General features: G+C 34.9%; 1 protein-coding gene across 1 annotated transcript; it reads right to left on the minus strand.

Annotated features, from left to right (window-relative positions):
- Positions 1-309: 309 nt before the first annotated feature.
- On the minus strand, positions 310-5,222 carry LOC122015742 (zinc finger CCCH domain-containing protein 6-like). The gene is made up of 7 exons (XM_042572762.1): positions 4,943-5,222; positions 4,622-4,767; positions 4,307-4,378; positions 4,041-4,157; positions 3,635-3,922; positions 3,237-3,539; positions 310-1,241 (listed from the first exon to the last, which is right to left on the minus strand). Exons 1-7 carry the CDS (start codon positions 5,007-5,009, stop codon positions 864-866), a joined length of 1,371 nt encoding a protein of 456 aa, XP_042428696.1. The 5' UTR covers positions 5,010-5,222; the 3' UTR covers positions 310-863.
- Positions 5,223-19,211: the final 13,989 nt, after the last annotated feature.

A 19,211-nucleotide genomic window follows, 5' to 3' on the forward strand; every position in this document is an offset into this window, starting at 1 on the left:
GGTTGATTTTGATAGAACTTATCTCTTTAATAGATAGGTCCATCAAAATTAATCAATCAAAGAAAATAGATTATTCTCTAGTCCGTAATTCACGGACCAACGATCCCGCCTGATATTTATTTATGATAATATAGATGACTTTCAAAATCACCCGCACAGCCCGTCTTTATTTTCTGAAAAAGAGCGGAAGCAGAGTTGCAGTCCCCAGCAATAAAGAACAATAATGGTTCAACCTTCAACGGCCTACTGTTTAAATCAATGCAAATCGAACACAGACGAGAACATGAAACTTTGGCGACACTGTAAACAGGTAGAAAGTACTCACTTTTTCCTAGATCAGAAGACCAATTTACAAGAGATAAGTGTGTGCTCGCACATAATTTGGATATCAAATTTACATGAGTCCAAGAGTAGTGATGCTCAGAATAGTAATGCAAAATACAAGTTTAGAAGGTCAACTGGGTACCTGCTTCAGAAATAACTTCAACCTGAAAAATCTTGAAGCTAATAAGGTTTTGGAGTAATGTGGGAAATCTGAGCCATGAAACAGGCAGTACTTTTCATGTGAGAAAGATCAATTTCTGTAGAAAATAGCAGCCAATATCATGCCAGACTTGATCTTTTGAAGAGGTATATATGAAAAACAAAATTGTAAGACTTGGAATTTCGCTATTCCATCTTTGAGTCGGCCATAGCTTATTTCATGAAGAGTTTGGTTAGTGAACAAACAAGACGATCAAAGGTAAAATGGCCAGATACCCGATTAGGGGAGAGCCTGTTGTGCCTCCCTGTTTGCCTGGATTAATGAACAGCGAGTTGAAGTTGGAGATTTAGTCAATAACTAAAGTGGCACACTGAATTTCTCAGCTTGAGCTTGATATTTCACTATCATGAGCAATGACGATGCTGCTACTCGATGTGGAGTGATGAGGTTGACCAGGTGAGGGGGAAGGGAAACTCCTGTTTGTATGTATAGAACCAACGGAATCACTGAATGTGTTACTGGATGACATTCTCATAGAGAAAGACTCCTTGCTGGAAAGGAATTGCAGTTCTGAGGATGATAAGGATGGCACCAAAGTTGCAACCGACATGCCGATGGGATATGGAGCAACTGGCATGTCAGAAAGCGAAGATGCAGAAGGACTATAGCTAAGACTTCCCATCGGATGATCAAATTTGCATGTTTTCCCAAACTTGCAAATTCCATTTTGAGCATAGAAACTGCAAATTTGAACACCCTATAACAAGAATTTGATTAGACTTACAAGAGCATCAGGAAACCAAAATGAATAGAAGGAAAGTATTATAAGCAAATTGCAGCATCCAAGAAGAACGTGAGAGCATGCATTAAAATGAAATTTAACAGATGGTATCGAATTATCATCACTGTCAAACCATCTTTGTCGTGACTATATAGGCCAATTATATGAATCTTATTGTCCAATTATTAAAAGTAAGTCTTGCATGTCAATGCGTGGCCAGATGAACTAGAGTGGATTAGCCACTTCAAGCCTAACATATGGACTGACTTTGATAGGGAATGTATTTGATAGTATTCTTCTATTCTGATACTATCATAAACAAGTTGATGGATGGCCCATCCCATGCATTGTGCAACTATTAAAACAATCTATAATTTTAATTTGATAAACTTCAATTTGATTGTTTATTTAATTAATAAATTAATAACTAATTGCACAAATCTATCAAAAGTTCTACCTCAGAATCTTTACCCCTTTACCTTCTAATATTGTTTTTTTCAATGAAGCATGTTAATTTACTGAATGAAAAAACATAAAAATCTGTTTGATTTTTCAAATTCATTCACATGTTGCACTTATATTAGCCACTTAAACTTTCTTTCTACATCAATTATCTATAGTAAAAAGGGGTTCAAGAAGTAAGGGTTTTTTTAATGAAAGAAAAAGAAATATCTTATTTTTTTAGTTACTTAATTGCAATAACCGTCATTATGAAGAATTAGACTAATCATAAAAAATAGGAAGCCAAATGTTTCTTTGATTTTTGGTGTTTGTTAAGGTTACTTTGTTGTATTAATTGTCAATATTTCTTTTTTACTTGATTCTAATTAAAATAGTTATATGCACAATTAGCCTTCATAATTTAGTAGTAGGAATTGGAAAGGTATGATAATAGTGAACCATTGTAAAAATTACGGAGGATGATCACTATGTTAATGAAGCAAGTTACTATGTTAACGATTTGATTCATGCAGATACGACAACACTATATAGTAATTTTTGGATTTTGATAAACAATTAAAATCCATAAATACACATTGCAGTAATAATTTTCATTCATTTAGATACTCAAATGCTCAGTCGGCACCAATATAGAAGGACAAGAGATTGCATATAGGTTTCAATATATAGATATAGGTTTGATTAGGCAACTATGATCCAAAAAAGTTAACTATTACCAAAAGGTCTTTGCCTACACAAGTATTTGTATTCTTAACCATTCTAGACCTAATAATATTAAAACATTTGGTAAATTTAACCATTACAAAAGATCCATTTCTTAGATAATACATTTGTATTCTTAACCGTTTTGGATCTAGTAATATTAAAACATTTGGCATATACTATTACAAATAAATACTGAAATATAAATTGTGCTAAAGTGGAATTCAATAAGTTCGAGGTATAGGTGACAAAACAATAAAAAGGGGTCAATTTCTAAGTTTCTAGTTCACTATTCATATAGCTGGGGATGAACAGCAGATTACATACCAATTGCTGCTATCGTTTTGTGCTAAAGCTTCTTAAACCATTTAAAAATGATTATTATACCAATGAAATAAAGTCTAGATGGTATCCAAAGTAGGAATGTAGCAGAAAGAAAAAAAACTCTCTTAATCAGGTTAAGGATGTAAAGCTACAGTTGCAAGCAGAAATAGAAAAAGGCAATTACTAGATAGTGAATGTACTTCAAACAAAAGGAGAGCTTTGAAAGATAAAATGTAGTCAATCCTTATATCTGTCTCTAATCGATGACTTACACAGGTGTTTATGCAAAGCAAGGTATGAAGTTTGGTGCAATGAGATTTGGCACGTTATTGGAGTAAATTTCTTTAGACAAGCAATATTAAATGGATTCAAAAAAAAAGGAAAGAAAAAGGTTACTATGCATCCAAGGTTATAGAAACCTAAAATGGCATATGGAATCAGACACCTTTCTGCTTAGGATATGAATCAATAGAGAATACCTACCGCACGAAGAGGGAAGCCTAAAGGACTAAGCACACAATTTCTCCTTGGCATGCTCCAATCTGGAGGATGATGATATTTACACGTGGATCCAAATTTACAGTCCCCTGTTCTCATGTAGAACTGGCACTCAGGTTGGCCAGATCTCTCTGGAAACTGATTATCTCTATGAACTGAAGTAGATACTGGCAAATGAGACACATGGTAAGCAGGCATGGTAGGAGTTGCCTGGTTGGCCAACCCATATTCTTGTCCAACTTGAATCGGCCGTTGATTTCCATGAGAAACTGCGGGACTCATAGGAACCTACCACATATATAATAACAAAAAAAATGAATAAATATGGACCACACCAACTTTATTCTATCAAAACATTTAGAAATGACAAACCATGCACAGACCAGATAAGGACTCCAATTCTGAACTGGAACAACTCCAGGAGAGAGCATCATAGGAGCATAAGGACCTGGCATATATGAACCTGGAACAACTGGAGGCCTAGCAACTTGCCAATTAGCCATAGGTGTATATTGGTGAGTCAAGGGAACAGGTGGAGTTGGCACCGGCGTATAAAATGCTGGTGCAGATGAGAGCACTGAGGTCCCAGGATGTTGCGGGTGATGGAATTTACAATTCGAACCAAACTTGCATTGGCCAGTCTTCAGGTAGTAGGAGCATTCTTTCTCTCCCTGCAATTTTATTATTGGACAAAAACACCGAGAATGAGTGTAATTCAAATATGAGAGTGGTGAGAAGTAATTGTTGAACTAATAGAACAAATATGAAGTGACGTGAAGAAATCCATACAGGTCGCAAAGGGTATCCATAGTCATTTAACAACATCGGCTGGACGAATCCACCTTGCCTGGGATGGTAATACTTACAGGCAGCACCAAATTTGCAAGTTCCAGTTTTCATATAGTACTACAAAAGCAATGGGTTACGAAATAGTTAAGAAAATAACTATATAACCCAACTATCCAGATGCAAAATGCTTGCATTTATATAGTTGTTTTACCAATTCAGGAGCCCAGCCTGGTTCAACAAAATACTTAAATAGGTATGCGTTGTACCTCACATACAGGCTGATCCACTCGCTCAAGATACTCCATCGATCCAATCCCTTCAGCTCCAGCACCAATTAACTAAAGACAGTATCCAGATATTAAATTCAACATGACAAAAGCCAGATGCTGGTGAATCCAAAAAACACACATGGATTTCTCATTTAGGAAAATCATAAGATGCAGTCTTAAAAATATAAACTTGGGTCGCCTTAGATTGGCTACACCACATCGCCCAATCAGAACCAGACAATGAATAGCAAGGCGAAAAGAGATAAAGACAAATACGTACAAACCACAAACAAAGTTGTCGAAATTCCTTACGGTTCCACGATCGCGCGGGTGATTGAAACGGCACCTCGGTCCATAGCTGCACGATCCAGTTCGCATGTAGTAGGAGCAGTCCGGCTCACCAGGTCTCTCCGGGTACGGCAAATTTACCCCGCTCAATCCCAACCTCCACATGGATTCTACAAATCATTAATAAAAGCAACACCGTCAAGCAGCTAATTTTCTCACCCGTCGTACATTCCGTACCATAACCCTAACTGAACCGCCACCGACACGGCTCCACATTCAATAGAAATCGATCGCAGAAATCATAAAGAACAAAGTTGGAACTTTCGAGCTCTTCTCCCCCACTACCTTCCAAACCCGTGTCGGGATCAGCGCGAGGGCCTCCGACGGTAAGGCTGTGCTGGTTCACCTCCATCGGGACGACGGCGAGAACTCTGGAAGCTCGAGGTACGGTGGGGGACGGCACGAGTCAGCCGGATTGCGAGGGAGGAGATCGGACAGGGAGTCCAAAAAGATCGATTCCGACCGAGATCTCTCTCTTTTTTGCTCTCCTTTATTTCGGCGCCCTCTCTCTCGGACAGAGACGACGATGAACAGGGAAACGCGTTTCCCTTTGCCCTTTTGTGCCCCCTTTCTGTGTAATTTTATTTATTTATTTATTTATTCATTCATTTTTCCTTTTCGTATTTACCGTTGAATATGCTTTAATTCGAAATAATTTTTTATTATTATATTTAAATTCCGTAATTGCCCTCCTCAAATTCCCAAATTGCAAGGAAGGACCTCGGAAGATCGATCGTTGATCCCGCCGAGCTGCGCCACGGCAACCGGCAAGTGGCCACGTGGAAGAACTCTCGGACGGCGGAGATGGCAAGGATGCAAACGCGTCGAGCAGTGATTGGACTGTTTTGCCAATTCGCCTGTTTTCGAGGTTGCAGCGTATGCCGTGAGAGGAATTGTCGGCCACGAGGGCGTTACGGTAAATCGGCATCGACGAAGGGAGAAGTTATACGAGCGCGGTGAATTTGGGAAATAAAGTCCCGTCACTCGGCCGGGGCCCGCCGGGGCGGCGGAAATTTGACCGAGGAGCGAAACGCGAAACAGGAATGCCGTTCGGCTCAGCCTTGTGGGTGCGTTCCGTGTATCCTGTCTCACCGCGGCAGGAAATCTCCAGTCCGCAGTACGCGTGGGCATGGTGGGAAAGCCGTGATGGCTTATGGGAGCGCGACACGTCAATGATGGAGTGGGCCACGCCACGCGCGCCGCGCAGATCGCGGAAGACGGACGGTCCGGAACGAGGCTCGAAGATTCGACACTGCTGGCGTTTTTTCCAGTTGTCATTCAGTGGGAGGATTAGGGTAGGTGTGGACGTTGCTCCCGGTGGTAGTAATTTCTCGGCTCACTGGTGTCGGTGGGCGATAACTGAGATATATTGAGCTTTAGGTAGCGTTTGATTATTCTTTGATAATAAGAATAGAAACGGAATGAAAATGAAAATTATAATATTATATAATAAGAATAGGTAAGATCACTTTAAAGGACTTGGTATAAAAATAATCTTTTTAATTCAAGTAAAAAAATTATTTAAATCGAAGGATTTACATGTAAGTATTATCGTAGAGTATCAATGAGCGAGGACGATGACGCATTGATGCGATAACGATGATGTTAGATGATGGTTATCGGTGTGGGCGAAGAGTTTAAGAGTGTACAAAAGTAGATTATAAAAGATTAGGACTTAGGGAAATAGAAATAGGAAAAAACTCGTCTATTCTCGTGTGGATTTTTCTCTTTTCTAGGGGCACCTTTATAAAAAAAAATCCATAATATTTTAAAATTTATAATTACATCTTTTAATTTATTAGCTTTTACTTTTATATATATATATAGTTTTGATCTCCTGCGCGTCGTGCACAGTGCGCGACGTGCATAGTGCGCGACTGTGCGCGTCGCGCAGGAGATCAATTAATAGCTTTTTTAAATTTTTTTAATATTTTAAATTAAAAAAATTAACATTTCCTTATATAAATTTTTAATACATTAATATATCCCCTCAACATATTACAATACTCAATAAATACTTAAATTAATTTTATTTTATTTTATTTTTAAAACCAAACACTATAACCTAATTGGGAAGTCTGAACCCTAGAAGTAAAATCTAAAAAAAAAATAGCTTTGATACTATAATCCAAAGCCTGAACCTTAGAGGTAAAATCTAAAAAAAAAAATAGCTTTGATACTATAACTCAAAGCTTGAATCCTAGAGGTAAAATCTAAAAAAAAAATAGTTTTGATACTATAACCCAAAGCATGAACCATAAATAGCTTTAATATTATAACCCAAAGCATGAACCCTAGAGGTAAAATCTAAAAAAAAATATCTTTGATACTATAACCCAAAGCCTGAACCCTAGAAATAAAATTTTTAAAAAATATTTTAATTATTTTTTTAATTCAAAAATAAAAAAAAAACTAAAATCAGTGATATCCTACGCGCGCGCACAATCGCGCACTATGCGGGCGTGCAGGATATCAAAAGTATATATATATATATATATATAAAGGACCTCGCTAGAGGTGGGGCCCTGTGCGCTGGCCCCACCTTGACAGCTCCTAGGTCGGCTCTGGGAATGGATATAAGCATGCTTATCACTCTTAAAAATAATATTTTGTTAGTTGAATATTTTATATCGGAATAAACTAAAATTTACTTTTTTACCCTTAAAGGAAACTAAGAGAAAAAATTAAATGCGAGAGAAAGTTAAATATAAGAGAAAAATATGATGAGACAGATGATAGAGAAAAAGTGATGAGAGATAATGTAATGAAAATTAATGAAGAGAGAAAAATGTGATGAGAAAAAATGAAGAAAAAGAGTATATGATAGGAGAGCATAATGAGAGAGGATGAGAAAAGAGAAAATGTGATAGGAGAAAAAGTGTGATAGGAGACAATGAAGAGAGAGAAAGTGTGATAAGAGAAAAATGAGGAGAGAGGGCATTTGATGAGAGAGATTGAGGAGAAAGAAAGTATGATGAGAGAAAAATTATGATGAAGAAAAATTTTGATGAAGAAAAATTAGGAAAGAAAATGTGATAGGAGAGAAAACATGATGAAAGAGAAAGTGTGATGAGAACAAATGAAAAGAGAGAGTGTGTGATGGGAGATATTGAGGAGAGAGAAAGTGTGATAAGAAAAAAAATGTGATAGGAGGGAAAGCACGAGGAGAGAGAAAGTGTGATGAGTGATAAAGTGTAATGAGAGACAATGAAGAGAAAGAAAATGCGATGAGAGAAAATGAGGAGAGAGAGTGCACGATGAGAGAGACTGAGGAGAGAAAAATTATGATGATAGAATAGAGATAATGAAAGTATGATGAGAGAGAATTACAAAATGATATAAAAGAAAGATTGAACAAATATATTAATGATATTTGTCCAAAACTTAACTCTCATTCTTATTCCCATCAAAACCTAAGAGAGAAGGTGATTTCATCACTACCTAAATTATTGGGATTCATTCAAATATTTAAATTTTATTCTCATCAACCAAACACAAAATTTAGGAATAAATCAATTCCATTATTCCTAAACCCTTAAACTAAACGTCACCTTAGTCAGTATCAGTTTTCTTAAACCGAATTTATTTGAAATTTTATATTTTATATAATAAAAATATTTATATCAATTATGCTATTTATTCTTTAAATTTAAATATCATAAATAATATTTTTTCTAAATTTAGAAAATATTTTTTATTTTTAAAATATTAAAATATCATTTAATTTGAGGAAAAAAATAAAGATAATTAATACATGGGAGAGAGAAAAAATTTTAAAAAAGTTTTTTTAAAAAAATAAAAAATATATATATAATGGAAATTTTAGGTGGTGTTTGGGTTAGAAGTTTGGAAATGAGGGAATGGATTCATTCCCAAATTTTATGTTTGGTTGATGGGAATGGAATCAAGATTTTGGAATGAAATCCAAAAATTTGGGTATGGATGAAACTCACCCCCTCCCTTGGGTTTTGATGGAATGGAAATAAAAATTAAATTTTGAACGAAAATATCCTTAGTATATTTATTCATTTTTTCTTTCATTTCTCTCTCTCTCCTTATTCTCTCTCATCATACTTTTTCTCTCAACATACTTTCTCTCTCCACATTCTCTCTGATTATACATTCACTACCATTTGCCCCCACGGGCTAGATCAGCTGGAATGGTGCATGACGCTTGCAACACATTCACTACCATTTTCTCTCTATACTCTCTCTCATCACACACTCTCTCTCGTTATTTTCTCTCTCTTCATTCTCTCCCCACTTCTTTCATCCTACTTTCTCTCTCCTTAATCTCTCTTACCATATTCTCTCTCCATATTTTATCTCATCATGCTTTCTCTCTCTTCAGTCTCTTTCATCACACACTCTCTCTCATCATACATTTTCTACCATTTTCTCTCTATATTCTCTCTCATCACACACTCTCTCTCATTATTTTCTCTCTCTTCATTCTCTTCTCATTTTCTCATCATTTTTTTCTCTCATCATACTTTCGCTCTCCTCATTCTCTCTTACCATACTTTCTCTCCATAATTTATCTCATCATACTTTCTCTCTCTTCATTCTCTTTCATCACACACTCTCTCTCTCCTCATTCTCTCTCATCATACCTTCTCTCTCTATATATTCTCTCTCATCACACACTCTCTCTCTCTTCATTCTCTCATCATTTTTTCATCATACTTTTTCTCTCATCATACTGTTGGGACCGAAAATGGAACTAGAGGGGGGGGGGAGAATAGCTCGGCGCGATCTCGTGCTCGTCGTTGCTTGTTTCTTCAAAGATATGCAGCGGAAAATACAAAGAAACAAACACACAACGCTAATTCTAGGATTTACTTGGTATCCACCTCAACAAGAGGTGACTAATCCAAGGATCCACACACTCACACCCCCTCCACTATGAAAACACTCCTTTACGATAACTACCGAAGGCGGAGAAGCCTTACAACACTCTCAATACAAGAAGTAAGGAAAGGGAAAACTAAATACAAGCAAAAACTTACAAGATATGCACTGAAAACCCTAACCCTAACTTCTTGTTGTAGCCCGCCTCTTGATCTTGGATCACCAGCAAACCTTGCTCCAAGAACCCCTCAAGAACTGGCAGTAGAGTGGAGAAGAAGCTGTGTAGAGCTGCTGTGTCGCTGGAGAAGAATCGAAGAAGAAGTTCTACTGTGGGAAACGCTCGCCAACAGCTATATCCTGCGCCAACGGTCAAATCCCAATCGATCGGATTGCTCCCAATCGATTGGGGAGGCTTTGGATCGATCGGCCGATCGATCCAGAGCGCCTCCGTACTCCTGGGAATTGCCTGGATCGATCGGTTGATCGATCCCAGGTTTATCGCGCAAAATCGCAGCTCCCAATCGATCAACCGATCGATTGGAGGCTCCCAATCGATCGGCTGATCGATTGGGAGGCTTTCTGTGCGCGCGGCGATTCTCCCCAATCGATCGCCTAATCGATTGGGAAAGCCTTTGTCGCGGGGACTCACCTAATCGATCAACCGATCGATCAGGCATTAGCCAATCGATCGGCTGATCGATCCAGCTCCTTGTTTTTGCCCAAGACCAAGTCCAAAGTCCCCTAAACCAACATCCGGTCAGCCATGACCTGTTGGTACATCATGCCTAGCATCTGGCCACCCTTAACCTGCTAGGACTCTCTCACCAAGTGTTCGGTCAATCCATGACCTACTTGGACTTTCACCAGATGTCTGGTCAACCTTGACCCATCTAGATTTCCTTGTGTCTGGCTTCACTCACCAGGACTTCCCTTCTGCCTAGCTTCACTCATTAGGACTTCTCATCTGCCTAGCTTCACTCACCAGGATTTTCCTTCTGCCTAGCTTCACTCACTAGGTCTTTCACCTGGCTTCACTCATCAGAAGTTTCACCTGGCTTCACTCACCAGGAGTTTTGTTAGAGTGTATACTAAAAGCCTAGCTTTTGGTATAAATATTTATCTAGAAATAAGAATCACATTGGTCAAATGTCTACATTTATGATAAATGTAGTTGTTCAATTAATTTATATTGTAGATAACATGGTGTGTGGTGTCACACACAGAGGATCATGTTATCAATACCTTATAAATTATAAACAGTAGCTCACGACCATAATGGAAAGGAACAAACCATTGAAAGGTCGTAGTGTAATTAGGTATTAGTTTATCTTAACTATATAATTACACTAGTACACTTAGAGTGTATTGAGTAGGACCATTAGAGGTCATTTCTTTTATACTGACTTTATAAAGAAACAAAGATCTCAGTTATTATGGAAGTGTGTGCTCTTAATCCTAATATAATAACAAGCACATATATTTGATATTTATTTCTTTAATTTATCAATGGGTGAGATTTAGTTCGATGAATCAATAAGCCCGATAAGTTGGGAAATGATATCACTTATAGTGTGTGTTGTTGATTATAGAAGGAAATTGTGTCCTAGTGATCTAGGTTGAGAATGTCCCCAAGAGGAGCTCATAAGGATTGTCATGTTAAACCCTGCAGGTGGACTTAGTCCGACATGACGATGAAGTTGAGTGGTACTACTCTTGGAGCTAGATATTAATTAAGTGAGTTGTCAGTAACTTACTTAATTAGTGGACATTTGTTATCTTAAACACAGGGAGACTAACACACTCATAATGAGAAGGAGCCCAAAATGTAATTTGGGATTGGTGCGGTAGTTCAATAATAGTTCTCTAGTGGAATGAATTATTATTGATAAAATTAAGTTGTGTGTTCGGGGCGAACACGGGATGCTTAATTTTATCGGGAGACCAAAATCAATTCCTCCTCTCGGTCCCTATCGTAGCCTCTAGTATATAGAGATTTATACCCACCGCATACCCACCTTCTTACCCATCCAATGGGGCCGGCCAAGCTAGCTTGGAACCCAAGCTAGGGCCGGCCAAGACCAAGTGGATGAGCCATGAAGGTGGCCGGCCAAAAGCTTGGGTCCCAAGCTTAGGTGGCCGGCCACTAGAATATTAAAAAGGATTTTTATTAAAATTATTTCTTATGTGGATATCATAATTTTAAAAGAGAGTTAAAAAAAATTAAAATTTCCTTTTATAACTTTCTACAAAAGATTAAGAGAAGAGATTAATCTCTTTCCTTATTTGTAGTTTAAAAGGATGGTTTTAATTTTTGGTAAAAACTTTCCTTATTTGTAAATCATCTACATGTTTAAAAGAGAGTTTAAAATTTGAAATCTTTCCTTATTTGTTGATTAAAGGAGGATTTTAAATTTTAAGAAAACTTTCCTTTTAAACATGTTCATGATTTAAAAGAGAGTTTAAAATTAAATATTCTCTTTTATAAGTTTCTACAAAAGATTAAGAAAAGATTTGATATCTTTCCTTATTTGTAGATTGAAAGAGATTTTAATTTTTAGAGATAACTTTATTTTTATCCACATGTTTAAAAGAAAGATTTTAATTTATTAAATTTCCTTTTTATAAACCAATCATGAAGGGATAAAATTATTGGAGAAATTTTTATAAATTTCCGGAAACAAATTAGGAAGTTTTAATTCTTGTTAAAACTCTCCTTGATTTGAGGAAATAAGTGGCCGGCCATGTTTTAGTGAGAAGAAAAATTATTTTAATTAAAATAAATTTTTCCTTTTCATGGCAAAAGAATTAAGGAAGTTTTTATTAAAATTTCCTTATTTGCCAAGACCAAGGATTATAAAAGAGAAGGTAGAGGAGCCTTCATGTGTGAACAACCTCTATTATTTTCTCCCTCTTTTCTTCCTTGGTGTGGCCGGCCTCCTTCCTTTCTCTTCTCTCCATCTTGTGGCCGGACCTCTCTTCCTCCTTGAAGATCAAGTGGTGGCCGGATTTTAGCTTGGAGAAGAAGGAGAGAAAGCTTACATCCCTTGGAGCTTGATTGGTGGAAAAAGATCTTCATCTCTTGGAAGCATAGTGCTTGGCCGAAACTTGAAGAAAGGAGAAGAAGGTGCTTTGGTGGTTTCTCATCTCGGAAGATCGTTGCCCACACAACGTCCGAGGTTAGAAGAGGAATACGGTAGAAGATCAAGAGGTCTTTCTAAAAGGTATAACTAGTAATTTTTCTTTCCGCATCATACTAGTTATTTTTGGAAATAATACCAAATACAAGAGGCTTACGATTCTAGTATTTCGAATATGTTTTTCGAAGTTGTGTTCTTTTGTTTTATTTTTTTCTTGTGATTTGATTGTTCTTTTCGGTTAACCTAAAGTTATTTTAGGAAATTAAATATTAGATTTCTATAAAAGGTTTTGTCTAGTCGGTGGTGGTTGCTCCCATATCCAAGAAGGTCATGTGCCTCGCCACGTCAGTACTGGGAACTAATTATGGAAATTAATATTTAATGGAATTAATAACTTAAGGTGATTTGGGTCGAACGTGTTAAGTTCCGCAGGAGACCCAAGTCAAAACCTAAAAGAACGAATAGATTAAGTTTTGGATCAAAAGTGTTAAGTTCCGCAGGCGATCCAAAATTTAATTTAAAAGAACACATGGTAGCTAGGAAAAGGTTCAGACCTTTGTACAAAATTTTTGTACAGTGGAACCTCTAGGCTTTCCGAGTAGCAACCAACAAGTTTCACCTGGCTTCACTCACCAGGATTTTCCTTCTGTCTAGCTTCACTCACTAGGTCTTTCACCTGGCTTCACTCACCAGGATTTTCACCTGGCTTCACTCACCAGGATTTTCCTTCTGCCTAACTTCATTCACTAGGACTTTCCACAACTGTCTGGCTTCACTCACCAGGACTTCCACCTGGCTTCACTCACCAGGATTTTCCAATCAAGTATCCAGTCAACCTTGACCTACTTGACTCTCCTTCACAATCTCCCCACATGAACAATCGCACCTGCAATCTCCATGTGTTGTCTACATGTATTGTCAAACATCGAAACCGAAACATCAAGACTCGAGCTTGAGCCAATTCAAGCTCAGTCAAATAGGTCAACCTTGACCTTGGGAATATTGCACCAACACATACTTTCTCTTTCCTCAATCTCTCTTACCATACTCTCTCTTCATATTTTCTCTTATTACACTTTCTCTCTCTTCATTCTCTTCCATCACACACTCTCTCCTCATTTTCTCTCATTACACTTTCCCTCTCTTCATTTTTTCTCATCATACTTTCTCTCTCATCACACTTTCTCTCCTCAATCTCTCATTTTCTCTCATCACACTTTCTCTCTCTTCATTTTTTCCCATCACTCTTTCTCTCTCATCATACTTTTATCTTCTCAATCTCCTATCACGCTCTCTCTCCTCATTTTCTCTCATCACACTTTCCCTCTCTTCATTTTTTTTTCCTATCACATCTTTTCTTTTTCACAGATTCTCTCTCATCATATATTTTTCTCACATTCAACTTTCTCTTCCATCTAATTTTTTCTCTTATTTTCCTCTAAAGATAAAATAGGAAATTTAGGTTCATTCTGATTGAAAATATTCAACTAACCAAATATTATTTTTAAGAATGATACTCAAGCTAATATTCATTCCTATTCCATAATACTATGATAACCATTTTCATTTCGATTCCTAGGAGAGAACCAAACGCCACCTTAAGGTATGTAGTGAAAAATAATTATCTAAATTTAATAAAATGGATAGTTTACCTTAAATTTTTGAAATATTATAAAAAAAACTAATATATATACTCTTACTGTCGGTGCATCAAAATAACTGGTCAATTTATCAAAGATAGACACTAGACACTTGTTCCTAAATAGTCTCATAGTAAATTCCGCTTCAAATGAAGGGAAATCAAAGAATCTCACGAGAGGCACATTTTAGAATTTACATATATTTAAGTCCTAAGGTAATGAGTTCGGATCCTATCTCCCAAACTCCTGCCTCCTCTCTGTCTCACTCATCGATTGGATGAATCAAATCATATCTCAAAAATGTTTTGTACATCACGAAGAATCTTATACATATCTTAAGGATATCACGATCGTCTGATCGATAATAGGGCATGGAGATATGGGAGTTCGAGATAGAGGATCTGAGCTCCTAGGTAATGGTACAATTACATCTCTCATTAATAAGCAGGTATATTATAATAGATTTTTTTTTCTCTAACGAGAGACGTTGATCATTTGGATAAATCTATTAGTGATTTTTAATTTATCCTAATAATAAAAAATTTAGTGAGATTAGATTCATGCCTCTTAAATATATAATTTGCCCTCGTTTTTCAAAAAATAACTTTACTGTAAATATTGTTATAGCAATTAAGACGGATTCTTATATATTATAGCAACTAGAGTGATTATTATAACATATAATAATTAACACAACACTATTATAGTATTACAGTAGTTATTTTATTACCCCGAAGTTATGATATAAAAGGACGTTCAGTTATTATCTAGATATATTCGTGGATTAATCCTCAATTATAATATATTTACAGGGATTGTTTCTCTAAATGAATCACTTAATTATAAGATGTTTGACTTTTGGATTACCCATAATAAGTGTTTTCTAATTTACCTTAATAGTTGGTGAAAAATTTTCATAAGTTGAATTGATCATCCCAAATTCAATATTACCTATTTCATTAATTTTTTATATTAGTTATTTAATTATCTCTATAATTGTATCAACTATTTAAGTAGTTTCTATATAATTATTTTTTTTTAAAAAAAAATAAATTTTAAATAATTTTGATCAAATTGATAATAAGTATTTTGATATATTAGTATTAGAGATTTAGTATTTGGAGTTTGGAATTCATAATTTATAATTTATTTAGAGTTTATATATAATTTTGTGATAGCTATTTTTTAGTTTTTACCGTTATATATCAGTTATTTAGTAATTTCTACACCAATTTTAAATTAACTTTGATCCATTTAAAGATATTTTGATAAATTTTAAATAATTTTGACTAATGATAAAAAAATATTTTGAGATAATAGTGATTATTATAACAACTAGAGTTATAAATGAGGCGCGTAACTATAAGATGTTAAACTTTTGGACAGTCCACATCAAGTGTTTTCTAATTTATCTTAGTATTACCTATTTCATTAATTTTTTATAGTAGTTATTTAATTACCTCTATAATTGTATGAACTATTTAGTAGCTTCTATATAAGTAAATTTTAAAAAATTAATAAAATTTAAATAATTTTGATAAATTGATAATAAATATTTTGATATATTAGTATAGATTTAGTATTCGGAGTTTAGAATTTAGAATTTATAATTTATAATTTAGAGTTTACATATAATTTTGTGATAGCTATTTTTTTTTAGTTTTTACAACTATATATCAGTTATTTAGTAATTTCTGCACCGATTTTAAATTAACTTTGATCCATTTAAAGATATTTTGATAAGTTTTAAATAATTTTGACTAATGATAAAAAATATTTTGATATAATAGTATCTAGAAGTTTAGAATCTAAAATTTAAAATTTTAAAATTTAGATTCTAGAGTTTAAGATTGAGCTTAATAACCTCTACAATAGTATAACAATTAGTACTTTTACAATTATTTTAAAGTGGTTGACTAACTTTTTTTTTTATAAAGTTTAAATAATTTTAATTAAGTTGATAAAGAGAATTTTAATATAATGATATTTTATGTATAATAATTTTGATTAAAATAAATTATTAATTTTTCATATTGTAACAATCCGATAGCTATTACAATACGAGGAAGTATTTTTTTTCTACAAAACTTTCTTTAAGAATCATTTGTTATATGATTTGCATACTTTAAAATATGTTTTAATTTTTGTCCAAAAATATATGAACTCCATATATGATGCGGGGTAATTGACGGATTATTTTTCCCAAACAAGGATGCGTTTATTCGGGATTATTCTTGATAATCTTGGTTATCCATTAAAGGTTATCAACGAAAACCTTGTTTGATTATGTAATCGATGATTTCCGAATAATGTTTTATGCCCGACACATCAGTAAATGGGACATGCAACCCGAAATCAGAAAACCTCACAAAACTGAAGTTTTCTTTTATTCTGGGGTTAATAAAATTTTTTTATCCAAAATATCTTTGAATAAGAGAAAAATATTGTAAAAAAGAAAAATGTAAAGAAAAAATAAAACAAATAATAAAATAAAATAAAAAACTTTTTAAAAAAATTTAAAATGTAAAAAAAACATAATTTTTTTTTAAAAAATAGAAAAACATAAAAATAATTTAAAAAGGAAAAAAAATGTAAAAAAATTTTAAAAATAAAAAATGTAAAAATAATAAAAAATATATAAAAATAGGAAAAAATTAAAAAAACATAAAAAAACTTTAATTTTTTTTTTTAAAAATGGAAAAAATGAAAAGAAATAAAAAAATACTTAAAAATAAAGAAAAACGTGAAAAAAAAATAAAAAAAATGTAGAGTTTAAATAATAATAATAATAATAATAATAATATATGATTAGTTTTGTAACTAAGGGTAATATAGTAAAATATTAAACTAGGTTATTTATTAAAACTTTCAAACAAACAAATTTTTGTTGCATTACCTAAGTTGAACCAAACAACATTTGGTTATATTTTATTCCCTATAACTTTGGTTATGTGATTACTTGGTAATCACATAACCAAGGTTATACATCATAACTTGAACCAAACGCACCCTCAGAGTTTAAAACCTATGCAGCGCATGCATGCCATGTTTAAACAACTAGTGACGCTGGTGTAAATACCTCGAATTAGTTTTGATGTTAATTAACGGAGTTAAGTTAGGTCATGTATGTTTTAATATCTTGGGTCTTAGTATACAGGAACTTAGGAACACAGTAAGTTGGGCGGAAAGACGCAGCGAACAAGAAGGATGACATGGGAAGGGAGTCGATGGACTCGGTGCATTCGAGGGACGAAAAGTCGCAAACGAGTACATCAATAAAACGAGAAGGACTCATGCGGTGCATCCGAGAGACTAAAAGTTGGGGAGGAAACTTGCTTGATGAGAAAACCAGAGTTGGGTTTGGGTGAACTCAACTCTGGATGCCTGAAGCATCACCCAAGTAAGCGGAACGAAGAATAGTCAATGCTAAAATTGACCATTTAAAGCACCTCCAATGAATACTATTCAAGGCGCCTCATATGTGACTAGATGCACCTCGAATGAACAGTAGTTGAGCGACTTCTGATCAGTTGGAGGCATCTTCAATGAAGCAGAACCATTGCGAAGTGGATAAGCATTGGAATCTAGCTTAGCAACATCTAAGAGGCACCTCCAATGAACTGAGAGTCCTCCATTTAGCTAGATCAGCTGAATGTTGGCAAATTCCATCCATTGGAGGCGCCCTAGTCAACCAAGGTGTCCCGAGTTATCACGCCAATAAAATAGTCATTTCAACCAGTGCACTATAATAGTGTCTTAGAGCTAGGAGTTTAAAACACACTCAATATTCATTTTATGTACTTCATTTTTAGGTTCCAACTGTTATAAAGGACTTCTCCACCTTTGACATTGTCGAAGGAGTTTTCTACCAATGCTTTTAATTGTTTTGGATTAGTAACTACCTAAGTTGTGAACAAGTAATAACTTTGTCCCCTTATTTCTTTTTATGTTATTTTTTATCTAATTAATTAGTGTATCCTTGCTAAGTAAGAAAGAAAAAAAAATTAAATTTTAATTGCAAGTCATCTATTCACCCCCCCTCTAGCCGGTCCACCCAATCTAACAAATGGTATCAGATTCCAACCGCTTTAGAAAAACTAACCGTTAACTAAAGCAACAAAAAGATGGCTAGATCTAGCATCTAAAGTTCAAGGGGGAGTTCGTGCTTTGGAAACATGTATAGAGGTATTTTTCAAAACTAACTTTAATATTCTTTTAACAATTAGATATGATTTTGAAGTACCAAAGGATGAGAATGGAGAAGAAAAGGAAGGGCATCTGTGGAACACGAAGCAACAGACCGACTCAGTGGCCAACGAAAAACCTAATTCCACCTTTTGAGTGTACTACCACCTCAAGAAGTCAACCGGATCGGTTCCTACAACTCCGCGAAAACACTCTAGGAAAAGTTCTTAGAGTTTCACGAAAGAACCTTGGAAACTAAGTTGGCTAAAATAGATGTGCTAAGGAACAAACTTAGCAACCTCCGATTGGAAAATGGAGAGTCAGTTGCTCAACTGCACTCAAAACTCAAGGAGTTGATCACCAGATTCATTAACCTCGGAGAAACGATGTCAAATTGGGATTCTCTCTGATATGCATTAAATGTATTTTCAAGAACCTCGAATTGGACATCGATAATAGACTCTTACTACATTTCTAAAGATATTGAGGTAAATTTCTTAGAAAGTTTATTTTCAACTTTAGAATTACATGAATTTCGATGTACAAGACTGAGGAAAGAAAAGAAGCCGAATCAGAACTTGGTACTGTAAGCCAAAAAGAATGAACCGGATTCAGAGTCTTCTCTAGATGAAGACAAAGAAGCATTTATGGTAAGAAATTTTTTAAATTTTTTTAAATCTAACAACTTTGATAAGAAAAAGTAACAAAGCTATTTCAGCGGAAGAGAACACTAAGGTGTTA

The sequence above is a fragment of the Zingiber officinale genome, chromosome 8B, assembly GCF_018446385.1.
Source record: "Zingiber officinale cultivar Zhangliang chromosome 8B, Zo_v1.1, whole genome shotgun sequence".
NCBI lineage: Eukaryota > Viridiplantae > Streptophyta > Magnoliopsida > Zingiberales > Zingiberaceae > Zingiber > Zingiber officinale.